Raw genomic sequence first — 12746 nt, forward strand, 5'->3', positions numbered from 1 at the left:
GCTCGAATACGCGTCCACGAAGGTGCTTGACATTGCGTCTGGGTATAAGGCAGACCTCTGCTATGTGACTTCGCAGGCAGCAGTATCTGCTATATATTGATTTTCACGTGACGGCAACAGAAGCTAAATATCTGAGGAGGATCAGCGCGCACGGAATCACGTCGTTGACCTGTGCCGTTTCACCGGCAAATTCACATGGTTGGTGGTTTTAGCCAGTAACATATAGAATATGGGATCTGCTATATGGTTGATTACACGCTAACGAGATACATCAGTTGCTAAACGTTCAGACAGAGGACGGGAACAGTAGTGCGCGCGCTTCACTGGGAACTGTGAAGGTCTATCAGAGCGCAGTGTTTATTAGGCATCAGTCCTATATTAAAAAAACAAACTAGAAACAACATTAAGCTCCTTCGTGTACACGTAATGACATCGCAGACATGTTTTGCACCTGGAAACAGTATCAATATGTTTTGCACTTTCATGGACCTGTATTTGAGTAGCGTATCAAGGAATGCCCCGGAGCAACAACGAAGGTTTTGCCATTTGTTGCTACGCTGTTACCCACCGTTCGCAAGAAGTTTTGGCAGTGCAATATCGCTTCACAAAGTAAAATTGGAATGTAGGCAGCGTGGACAAGTCAATCGTCTATTATTCCGTCATTTTTTTGCTTTGAATGCGAACAAATACACAGAAATAACAACACAAAGCAGACGCAGCTGGCGCGACAGCAGCAGCCATAAGCGCAGCTGGCGCACTCAACCCTTGAACATGGTGTCGTGTAGCGCGGTTCGCTGAAGGTCCGATAGATGGCAGCAATTTTGCATAAGGTCTATAGTAACATGTGTGGTTGTGCGCACAAGAGTTGTGTGCGAGATTTGTCAGATTGTCACATAGTGAGCTACATCGATTTCACTCGCCGATTTTCCTGACCCACAGCCGAGGAGTGGTCTGTTTTCTTGCCCGCGCGACGTGGCTGTGCTTTCTCCCTCTTGTTGGCCTAAGGGTGCGCCATTGTACGGACGGCCTTGCTCACACTCCGGGCCGCAATGTGGCCTCCTTTCTTGGGAGGGTATTCTTTGCGATCCATGCCATTCAGAAAGCGGTTAATGGGCTGCGGAGGAGGCGAGCTGTTGGAAGCTAGCTTCCAAGCCAGTTGACATTCAGACCCCTGAGTGTTTGGGGGCGACGGCTTAGAGCGCGGCAGGAGCCTTGTGTCCTGTTTTGGCTGACGTTTTGTGTATTTGTGTGCCAAGTGGAGATGCGTCGCGTCTTTTTGAAATTCACGCGGTGCTCGCGAGGAAACAACCTCGTGGGCACCGGCGTCCTATTGGTTCCTCAGTTGTAAAGAAAGTCTTCGCATTGGCTCCAATAAGCTCATTTTCGCTTTGTAGCGAACAGTGCCTCCAGAATCCTGGGAAAACGTTTGTCAGAGGGATTTTGGCGGCAAGTGAAAGAGGACGGCGGCCATCCGAGCTGCTGCTCGGGATCCCTGTTCAAGATGTTGCGTATGCCTGATTTTGTTGTTAACCTGAGTTTGTTATTTAATTTGCATCACTTGATTCGATTTAAATAATGTTTGGGCTCATCTTTAACAAATTACTATATATTGCCGAAAGTCGACCCCCCAACTCGCCACCCTCTTTGGGCAAAAAAAATATTATGCTCCGAATCTAGGTCGACACTGCCGCACTCTGTGGCCCTAGCTCGCCCAAAAAGTATTTCAGAAGGCCAAGTCATAAAGAAGCATTTATTCGTTCACGAGCCATCTGTCATCGCTTGTGAGGACACAGTCACGGTCGTCATCTTATGAGCCACTGCTGCCGCTGGTCGTTGGAAGCGGTGCCGAGATGCCACACGTGGAAAACGCCGCAGAGACCATGTCTGTTGGTAGTCCATCGTTGACCTATTGAGCCACTTCGCCCAAAGAAGCTCGCTTCAGCCTCCCTGTTAGTGTCTTTGGGTTTTCTTGCTGGAGCCACTCGTTGTAGAATGCACCGATGCGTTCTTTGAATGGCTTTCTCAGCATCATATCCAGTGGCTGAAGAATAGGTGTCAGTCCGCCCGGAATGATGAACAGGTCGCATCCCGCGTCCGCTACCGCCTTTTTCACACGGTCGGTTATGTGGCCACGGAATGAGTCAATGAGCGCCGCATGCTGCGGGGCTTCAGCAGTGCCCCCGGACATCTGCACTACACGAGACAAAACCATTCGAGGATCATTTCATCATTAAAAAAATTTCTTCTCATTCACCCGCACGGTGACTTTTGGTGGGAACTTTTCCTTCGTCGGGATCGTTTTCCTCTTGAACAGAAGGAATGGCGGCAACTTGTGCCCATCTGCCGTACAACATAACATGACCGTGAAACGGTTGTGCGTGTTGCCTGTTGTCAGCAGGCGGACCTGGCGCTCCCCTTTTGCGGACATGGTCCTATTGCTAGGCATATCAAACCGGACTGGAGTTTGGTCACCGTTGCCTATTTGACCTAGCAGGAATGAATGTGTTGCCCGCAGGTCATTCACGTAGCGCAGAAGGTGCTCTGTTTTTCTTCAAAGGCTTCGGGCAACCGTTGGCATATGGTCGTTCATCTCCTCAGGCTCAGGCCGTTCCTCTTCATGAAATTCGTCACCCACTTCTTAGACACTTTAAATTCGGTACGCGGGATGCACATCTCCTCCGCGACAGCGCGTGCCTCTGTTTCAATGTCATTGTAGCAAACACTCAGGCTCTTGCTTCTCTGGTCATAAACCCAATCTCGAACCGCCTCTTCAACGGCAGGGTATTGTCCAGACTTCGGCCCGCGAAAGGAACGGCGTGTAGCAGCATGCGCAAAAAGCTTACTTCTTTTTCTTCAGCCTCTGATGCACTTTTCTGAGACGTCGAACTTCCGCCCTGCTTCGACGTTGTTTTTCGACTCGGCATAAAGGATGCCTTGCTGCTTGAAAGCAGCGCTGTACTTGCCGAGGTTGCAGCAGCATCTTGCAAGGTGTCCGTCGAGTGACACAAACCACATACACCGCTGTTAGCTGTCACGTCGGCTAGAGTCCAGGCGGTGCGACGAGAAGAAATGGCAGAAGTTGTTGTTGTGGCTGCAGGAAGAAGGAAAAGAAAATGCACGGGCCTGCTACTGGCTCTGTAGCTGAGCTACCTCCGCTGCCTCGTGCAGACAGAAGAGAAAATAGAGAAGAAAGAAAAGGAAGATGGGGAGAAAGACGCGCCGCAACAACAGCCGTCGTTCACCACCGAAGCAGTGGTGGGTGCAATAACGGCCTACAACAGATAAAAATTCGGTGGTAGGCTAACCCCCGCCGCAAGCGGTGGTGACCTACCTGCCCACAACGTTGCACAATGCTTCTCGGCTCATGTGAATGGTCACGTGTGGCCGTTTTGGATTGGATTGGATTTGTAGCTGTACCATTTGTATCAAATATTGCCAGACCGCCCTGCTTTGGCTGTCTTTTCGTTGAACACCCCTAGGTTTGTCGATAACAAGTTGCTATCGTATTAAAGCAAACCTTTGGTGCATATCTCAATTAAATTCAAGTTGTTTTTTTTTTTAAGCACATCCACTTTTGCATTGTGTCTGACAACTTTTATGAAGTTACGAGCGCACGAGGCGTGATATTATTCGCGACTCGGTCGAAATTACTTTTGACCCCGCATATAAGCCGACTTTAAGACTCCGCATATACGTCGACCCCAATTATAAGTCGACCCCCCAACTTTTGGAAGGACATTTAAACAAAAAAGGTCGACTTATATGTGGCAATATACAGTAAGTTAATTCATGCTGTCAATCTACACCAACTGGTCCCCTTCCTCAATGTGGCGGAGTCTTTGTGCCATCACGGAAGTCAAAGTTACAAACACTTCGTTACAATATTCTGTGAGATGTGTTCTCCTTGTCTAGCATTCCTTCACCTGCAGTCCCACGCTTGAATGCGCAGCAAAGAAGGCCATGCGACAGGCGCGATGGTTTATTGTCCAAACACACTTGCCAGAGAAACTGTCAGATACTGTGTCTTCCCTTTCCTGTAAATCAATTACAATTATATGTAGCACTGCAACTAACAAAGATAAGAGGTAAATGATAGGAGAGGAAGGGTAGGCTTTCACCATTCGCCTCTTAAGAGACATCTAAGAGATTGTCTAATTTATTTTGATGCTGCTATCATTCCACATGTGTGTCACGAATATGCATAGAATGGCATGTGCTGCCTTGGTTTCAACTTGTGCCATTTCTCTGCTTCTCGCGCGTGCTGCCTTCTTGATATGCGCAGTTGAACAGCAATGCGCGCATCTGCGGTAGTGGGAAGTAGAATGGAAGTTCTTGATTCTGGCTTTGTTTTTATTAGTTGGTGATCATCCAGGTTTCTTTCTTGTGTAAAATGCCTACAACACTCATAGATCATACTTGTAATCTATTTGAAAATTTCTACTGTTTTGTTGATGCCGTCAGCCTGAAGCGAGCATTTCTAGAACAAAATAAAATAATAAATCTTATCATTTCAGCCACCTCCACGGGATATTCAAGCATTGTTCCATGTTACGAACATGCTATGAAGATCATATGCTCGGTTTGGGTTGTGAAGCCTTTTCAATAGACAGAGTGAGCCTAGTGGGTGAGGGAACTGTTGTGAGTTAAGGTATTATAGCTGAAATCATGAAGTAATGGGCTTCGGTGGGACGTGCATAGTGAATAGAAAATAACTGATGGTCTAGCTTAGAATACCGTATTTACTTGCATAATGCTCGCACTTTTTTTCGCGGAAAATTGATGCTAAGTTGGGGGGTGTGATAATTATGCGGGGAAAAATTTTCGGGCAAATGTTTTGGAGTGCTAAAAGCAAATTTAAATAGATGCGAATGGAGATTCTTAGGTCAGCTATTATAAATATAACCAAAACATTACTTCAAGCAGGACTTACCCTCGTTATAAAAGTACAGGGTCGCCAAAAGCACAAATTGCTAAAGCACTTTATTTACCGCACGCAGCCTCATCATTACTCTCCATGTTTCATGGTATAATGCTCACAGCAGAACATACAGTTCTACTCTTGAGCAGAGACTTGATCCGAGTCCGTGTCGACACTGCAATCGCTGTCTCCAGTAGCGTACTACAGAGAACGCGTTGACGCCAAAGTGCCTGCTGGCAGCGTGGTTGCTATGCTGTAGCGCATACTCGAAAGCTTTCAGCCTAAAAGCAGCTGTATAGCTTGTGTACCGCCCCATCGCAATGTGGCACCAAGAATATAGTGGAACAAAACAAGTAACGCGGACTGAACGAAGGAACAGTGAAAATGGCGACGACTACGAACATCATGGAGGTAAAAAAAAAAAAAACAATGAGCATAACCTATTATGACAATGATAATGGTCTACCCGAGCACGCTGTCGCTGCCTGGTAGCGTGTGCACGTGAGGCCAGCTAGGTTCAGTAGTGTTCCAAAGATGGCGCTTGTTACTATTAGCAGAGACTCTCGCGGTGGTAATATTGGTGGTGCGATGATTATGCGAGTAAAAAAAATTCAAATTTTTGACTTCCAATGTTGTGGGTGCGAGCATTATGTGAGTAAATATGGTAACTTGCTATATATCCTAGAGAAGGCAAACGTAAAAGGGAGTGGTAGAGAGTCACGGGGCAGGTAAGATTAGGAATTTTGCACGTGCAAGGTGGCTGAATTTGTCACGGGTCAAAGTTAATTGGAGTTCAGTGGAGGAGGCCTCCATTCTGCATTTTTGTAATAATTCTGCTGCTGATGATGATCATATTAGGAATAGTGCTAGCACGTTATAAACCCCCACATGTACTCTCACTTGTTTTAAAGAAGGAAATATACTGTCTGAGTCATCAGAATTATTCATTCAGTCACCAGTTCACCACATGAAAGCAGTGCTAGGAACATAGCAGTGCAGCAAATGTGTTCACAAGCAATGAGCTAGACGACTTCGTCACCGCTCCAGAATCTGTTCCCCAAATGAGGCCACCTCAGCATTGTACTGGAATTTTCACATCACATGCAAGTGGACTGCATACAGGAGAATGCAGTCAGTTTGCACTATACACACTTTGCAGTGACTTCACTCTGCAGTTAGTGTCACTAGGGTCAATGATGGGACAGTGCAAGAGTGGCGTTGAGGGCAAGTATCACTCATTCAGAGAGGTTTGCACATGCAACACTGCTCATGGATGCAATGCCAATGTTCCTTTCAATGTGGTGCTTGGTACCTCTCAATACTACTACTTAAGGCGAAGTCCTTTTCTGGCTTGCCAGCATGTCCGTCCGTGCTTCCGCGAGAAGCATCCCGCTACTTCGCGAGATACCATGGGATACCACGGGATTCCAGTTAGCAGTCATCCTGATGCACCATCAGAAAAATAAAAATCCTGTCTTCACTGGGAATCGAACCTTGATATCTCGTATCCCCAGCCAAGCGCTTTAACCAACTGCACCACGCCCGGGATTGTGAAATGCACATCATAATTCTCCTTGTCTGCCGTGAGGAGTCGGCGAGTGACAGATACTGCGCCTTTTCTTTCATGTAAACCAAATATAGAACGCCAGTGAACTTTATTGCGTTCAATGGAATGTTGGTTGTGTTTAATGAGGGGCGCGCGATGCAGCAGCAACGCAACCTCAGGCTTTTGCATTTCTCCACCGAAGATTTGCAGTGCTCTCTGAATTTTCCCGTAGGGAACAACCTCACCTTTGTTAACTAGGGGTGGTTTAAAACGTAAGTATAAATAAATAAAAGTAAATAAGAGCGGAAACAGCTTCATGGTTTGATGAGCAATAATAGCCTTGCACATGGCAGTTATTTTGTGCGATTTGTTTCTTGTGTATATGGAGTTGTGAATTAAGGATGCGGCGCATTACAGAAAGCCTGTGCTGGCCACAACGGGGCTGCTGTACCTCATTTGTGCCACTGCGGCAGTTTGTTTCTGAACCCCGCATAATGTATTTTAGTTCTGCGGATGCCTTCTAGATTTTCACACTGTTGGAGCTCTGCTTATGCGTAAACATTGGCCAGGTAACTTAGCATTTCTGCCTTGAGCACAGATGGTTGCTGGATAGAATCCAAACTAAGGTCATGCAATATTGATGGCATTGAAATATAAAAATCAATTCATGTTAGGTGACCTCATGTGGTGGGAATAGTAATTATGACATTGCTTGCAGCCTACGTCCAGCTTGCAGGCTTTGAACTCCAATTTTGTGTCATTTTTTTTTGTTTCCTTAAAAGTCCCATAAGTGCGACAAAACCTCGAGTAAATATAGTTGGTTTCCACAACGTCATTGCTCATAGTCAATGCGTTTATTGATGGCATTTAACTAGTTTACCATTACTGCTGTTTCGCTTACTGCGCCTGCATCAGTGACAAGGTTAATGCTCTTCCAAGCTCTTTTATTAATGGCTTCATTCTTCATTCACTCTTTGCAGGGCAAGAGGCATCAACGGGCACTGAAAAGTCAAGAACTCTTCGGCAATTCTGACGGGCAGTCAGCAACGAAGTCATCGGCCAGCGAGGCATCAACGAGGGCGACATCGTCTGTTGTCACCCCTCCGCGGCCGCAGTCGAGTGAAGAAGGCCTGGACCTGTCCTGCGAGTACTGCGGCATTGTCCTCTTCAAGAACCTCGAGTACAAGCTGAAACATCTGGAGACCGAGCCACACTACCAGAACAAATGCCAGGCAGAAGGGAAACGAGGGAGCGATTATGACGAATGCGATCAACCGCAGATGAAGAGGCCAAAGACAGAATACCCGGACAATGAAACAGCGGGGGACCCGAATGATGGTTACTACGCAGGTGATGATCAAGCTGGACGCCCTAGTGATGGTTATTACGCAGGTGAAGGCCATCCTGAAGACCCAAATGATGGTTTCTATCCAGGCCAGTACCAGTAGCTTGTCAAAAAGCTGCGTGAAGGAGTAGTGAAATGGTCCTGGAGTTCGTCTGAGATGGATTTTTGTTCTGTCTACAAGCGTTACGGGGCGTACGCTGAGAACCAAAATTGGCATGGTGCATTTTTTTTTTTTTTTTGGTCTTGTCGTGGAACTTGCCTTACTTGCATCTAAAGAACACTTGGGGTGCCCATGTCATATCACTCTGAGCACATCTTAAGGCATTTGTTTTTACCCTTCAAGACTTGGCAAGGACTCATACAGTGGGAATAACTATGAAAGATGGGTGTCCTCAATTGATAATTAAAGACCTCAAAATCTCTTGTGCACATGTTAAATTAAGTACATTTTGTATGTGTAAACTTCTTGCGGTCCTTTCACTTCACTGCTGCCATGTTACAGATGGTTACCGTTGTTATGATGCTGCTCTAGTAGTCTGTTTAGGCATAGTCTGAACTGATGTTTTATCACCAACACTGCTTTTATCACCAGGTTGAAATATTCTTTAACTGGAACCCGTGCTAGCTTATCTTGAAAGCGGTTCATTTCTCCTACAGCTAGCATTAATGACAAGGATGGTACACTCCTCTGCTGTATAATTTTGATCATATGAAATCTGGCAAGGGCTCAGGACATGTTCGTATGATCCGAAATGATCAGCACATCACTCACGATGTCACCGAAATACAGCCACTACACTGGGATCCGCACCTCACATGTTTGTATCGTCCATAGTAGCGCGGGAGTGTGTTCGGAACACCCTAAATACTTCACATATTGGACACAATATGCTCTGGCCAGGGAATATTGTGAATTTGTGTCTGCCTTGGTTTCAGTTTGGTTGTACTGTAATGAAGATTGCATTGCCTGTAGGGGTGTCATTGTGTTCTTGGATGACTTGTTATAGTTGCTAGGCCTTTCAGACTGGTGCATAATCATCTTGACCGAGTTTTTTTTTTCTTTTACATTGAGCTTTTGAAGCAGTACACTCCTGGAGTGCTATTCTCACCATAATATGATGATACTGTTTCTTTATTTTGCTGCTTACATTACCAAAGCACTTTGCTCAGTTTTCATTGTCACTGCATGGTTGGCATCTGTAAATTGTTTATATGGTGTAGTATTACATTGGGTGAAATGTGGTACAGTTTCTTAGTTACTGCGCCGTGGCGTTGCTTTCTCCTTTAAGTTTAATGGCGAGTTTCGCATGTATAATGATAACACGATTTCTGAAATCTTCATCTTAGATGTTGTGCCAATTTCATTTCTTTACTTGCGTCCTAGTGGAGCGACGAAATATACTGGCCAGTCTTTGTCGAAACAGTGAACGTCATCTCGTCACCTCCTCATGTTTTAATGGACAGGATTAAATGCCCTTGTCGAAAATTCACTTGTTTTACTGTGACAGGATTAAAGAAAGGTCCTATTTTCTCAATAAGCCATTGTAGGTGGCAGTGGGCAGGTGACATGACCGGGTGCAGATTGGTCGGCGTTTGTGTGTGTCATAAGTCCCTGTGACAGGACATGGTTAGATGGAGCTGCCAACTTGGGCAGCTCCTTCCAAGACCATGCAGATTAAAGCAACTTTTTATGTCTATGTCAGCCGATCGTTCACATAATCTGGTTTCTTTTGAATGTGCGATAAGGAGTATGTGGGGGATAACAGAGGCACAGATTAAGGGATTGGTGCAAAGCAGCAAATTACATGCACTCAAACGAGGGCCCAGAAAGAGAGCCAGTGAACGACAGCCATTAATGCTGTTGCATCTTGCTCTCAAAGGCGGAACTTGCCTCCCCCAATATTTTTGCTGTAATTATTATTTGCTAATAGTGGCTTAACCATACCACTTTGTGAGAGGGAGTGCAGATGTATACAGTCACGTACTAGATACAGCTGGTGGAGCTTCCTGAAATGCAATCAAATTAAAATGTGTTGATGCGTAACGTGGTGAGACCATTGTAAATGATGTTGCTGTATTCAAAGGAAATCATGCATGGAAATCCATGCAGTGTTATGAACCTGTTGAGTTATTACATGCAAGATACAATTAGCAGCAGTTCACTTCAAGCTACTCTGCAGTGCCTTTAGCAAATGATGGCTAGTGTGCTGTGTGATGTCAGCCCACATTAACCCCAAGTGGCCGAAATTTCTGTAGCCCTCCACTATGGTGTCTCTTATAGCCTGAGCCTCTTTGGGATGTTGAACCCCTCAAACTAAGTGATTACATGTGGTATCATGTTGTGTCCAATGACACTCAAGGCTTAGGATTTCCTTGTTCCATGTGCTTATGATGTCAGCGCACATTAGAGATCCCCAGGTGGTCAAAATTATTCCGATGCCCTTCACTACGGCTCCTATTTCTCTTTCCACTTTTACTTCCACCTTCCTCTTTCTCTTATGGCATTGTTCAGGTGTCCACAGAAACAAGTGTGACAGATACTGCGCCCTTCCCTTCCTTTGAACCAAGTTATTATTATTCTAGCTGATTTAAGGATTTTTCACCAGCTTCAGAGAGGCTGTAACAGGGGTGGGGTCCCGACACACATCCCTCATGCATTGACCACTCATGACTTTGAAGGCAAAAAAAGCACCACTTATCGGGCAACTTTTGTTCAAGAAGTTTTAGTGTTGTACTTTTGAAAGTTTTATTTGTCAAGCTGCTTCTCGTTTATCATGTTTTCTTTGCCTTTGCCATAGCAGCAATTTCTGATCATTGTATGCATTTAGTTTTGCATGATTCGCTGTCTGGTGACTTTTTTTTTACAATGTATGAGTTTATGGCAAAAATATAGGTTAAACCAAAAGGTATTACAAGTTAGAAAGTCATCAGTGCAAGTATAAAACAGTTTCAAGTGGCATTAAATTAGCCGTATGTAGGCTGGGAACTTTTTAGTGTTAACCAATTAACATTGATAAAGATGTGCCAGTAAAAAAAAATATTAAATTGTTTCAAAACCAAACAACAAGGCTTTCAGGACTCATTGAAACTAGTCAGCAATCATTATCAGGTCCTGTTCAAAGCACAGAAATGATGAGGAGGCTGAGGTTTGGAACTCACATTGACAGGAATATCTCTGCAGTGGATTGTTTCAGCTTTCAGATATAGTACAGAGGGCATAGCCGTATAACTGAGCATGCAGCTAACCTAATTGTAAGAAATTTACCTAATTTGTTGTAAATCCCACTTTAGTCTGATTTAACACAAGAAAAATGCAGTTCATGCCCTTCGAAGGAGATGTTTAGCCACTTGCATCGACAGATCGTTATGGCACCGCGTGTAATCTGTATAAAATATGGTAAACCTCCCTTTGTCTTACACACTATGTATTGTCCCACCCATAAATAATCATCACAAGGTGATGGTTAAATAAGTAAATGAATAAAGAAATTGCTGATCGGATGGAACTGTTAACTGCAGGGGGAACCGTTAACTATGAATGACAAACGCTGCTTTTTTCGTGAGTTGTATTCGATTATGCACAGAACATCTTTTGGTGCAGTTGCAATAAAGGCCCCATTGTGCAGAAAATCCAGCTCTAGCATTGTCAGCATTGTTAGTGAAAAACCATGAGCATACCTCATGTGGGTGGTTGCTGGCAGGTACATGACCAGCCACTAATTGATTGGTCAGTGGGCTGTGTGACGTGGCGTCATGAAATGGCTGAGTTGGCAGGATCTGCCAATTCTGGTAGCACCCTTGGGAGTGGCGGGTGAGATATTAACCAAACCCTCTAGGAACCTTGGATCTTGGGTCACTCATTCACGTTCGTACAACTTACTTAGTGTTTTTTTTATATCTATGTTGTGTGGCATTTCATGTGATTGGCTAGCTTATGTATGCCCATGTATGTGGTCCAAATTTTTGAGGACATTGAATCCCACATACCATACCGTACATCCAAAGTGCCTGATCCGTGATCAGAAGGTGTAGCTGAAGCCGTGTGATGCTGCTGTAGAAGTCCTTTATGTCTGCTGTGAATGAATAAAGGCATCTAAAGGTGTCACCTACTAAATGATGCGATTATAAGTGTATTTTGAGCAAATAAAGAAAATTCAGGTCATGGTGCTTTAACTTAACACATGAAATAGAACAGTTGAGTTTGATGTATAGAGCTGGTAAGTGTTCTTCACAGAATGAACAGTTTCAGGATTCTAAATCATTTATTAAGGGGCAGCACATGTTTGCCATGTGTAGATGGGGGTAAGCTTTGAGGTAAGCTTGCTTTGGGACATCTGTACGTGACACAAAATTCAAGTGATTTTTTACTACTACTACTGCAGCTGGTCCCCAGTCGTCGGGATAGAGAGGAATGAACGGGCGCATGCCCTCGCTTGTGACACGTCTCTGACTCCCCATGGACAGATGGTTACAGCGCCCGAGAATGAGTAAGCTATGTGCCGAAAACATTAAAAAAAAACTAAATAAACTAATACATACCCACCACATTCTTCCTGCCCTTTCTCTTCATCTTCCTCGCTGTAAATCTAGTTTTGTTGTACAAGTGCACACAAAATTTCTACAATGTGACCTATAACCAACACATGCTCAAATGCTCTGACCACCCCTGTTGTCTGGCTGTGTTGACAACACACATACACAGTCACCACCACACCTGCAACTCGGGCCCCGACCAACCCACATAACCTATTTCGCCTTCGCTCCGCCACATTCTGTCACCTGCCACTAGAGGCTGCCGTCTATGTCCATTTAGTGCCATATCCTGCCATTCCTGAGGGGGCTATCATGCCTGCCCTGTCATTGAAATCGTTCTGCAAAGTAATGTTGCACTCCCTCATCTCATCATCCATGGTCATTCTTGGGAGGGCTGGGCCACA

The 12746-nt window shown here is 44.9% G+C and overlaps 1 protein-coding gene across 2 annotated transcripts in view; it reads left to right on the plus strand.

Annotated features, from left to right (window-relative positions):
* LOC146175059 (uncharacterized) overlaps positions 1 to 12337 on the plus strand; it is a 55828-nt gene extending 43491 nt beyond the window's left edge. For both annotated transcript variants that reach the window (XM_084584471.1, XM_084584472.1), the window contains exon 3: positions 7445 to 12337. In XM_084584471.1, the coding sequence (XP_084440597.1) occupies positions 7445 to 7912 (468 nt within the window). In that variant the 3' untranslated portion in view covers positions 7913 to 12337. The remainder of the gene's footprint in view (positions 1 to 7444) is intronic.
* Positions 12338 to 12746: the final 409 nt, after the last annotated feature.

Source organism: Amblyomma maculatum, chromosome 11, assembly GCF_055883805.1.
Source record: "Amblyomma maculatum isolate TAMU_Amacu chromosome 11, ASM5588380v1, whole genome shotgun sequence".
NCBI classification, from domain to species: Eukaryota; Metazoa; Arthropoda; class Arachnida; order Ixodida; family Ixodidae; genus Amblyomma; species Amblyomma maculatum.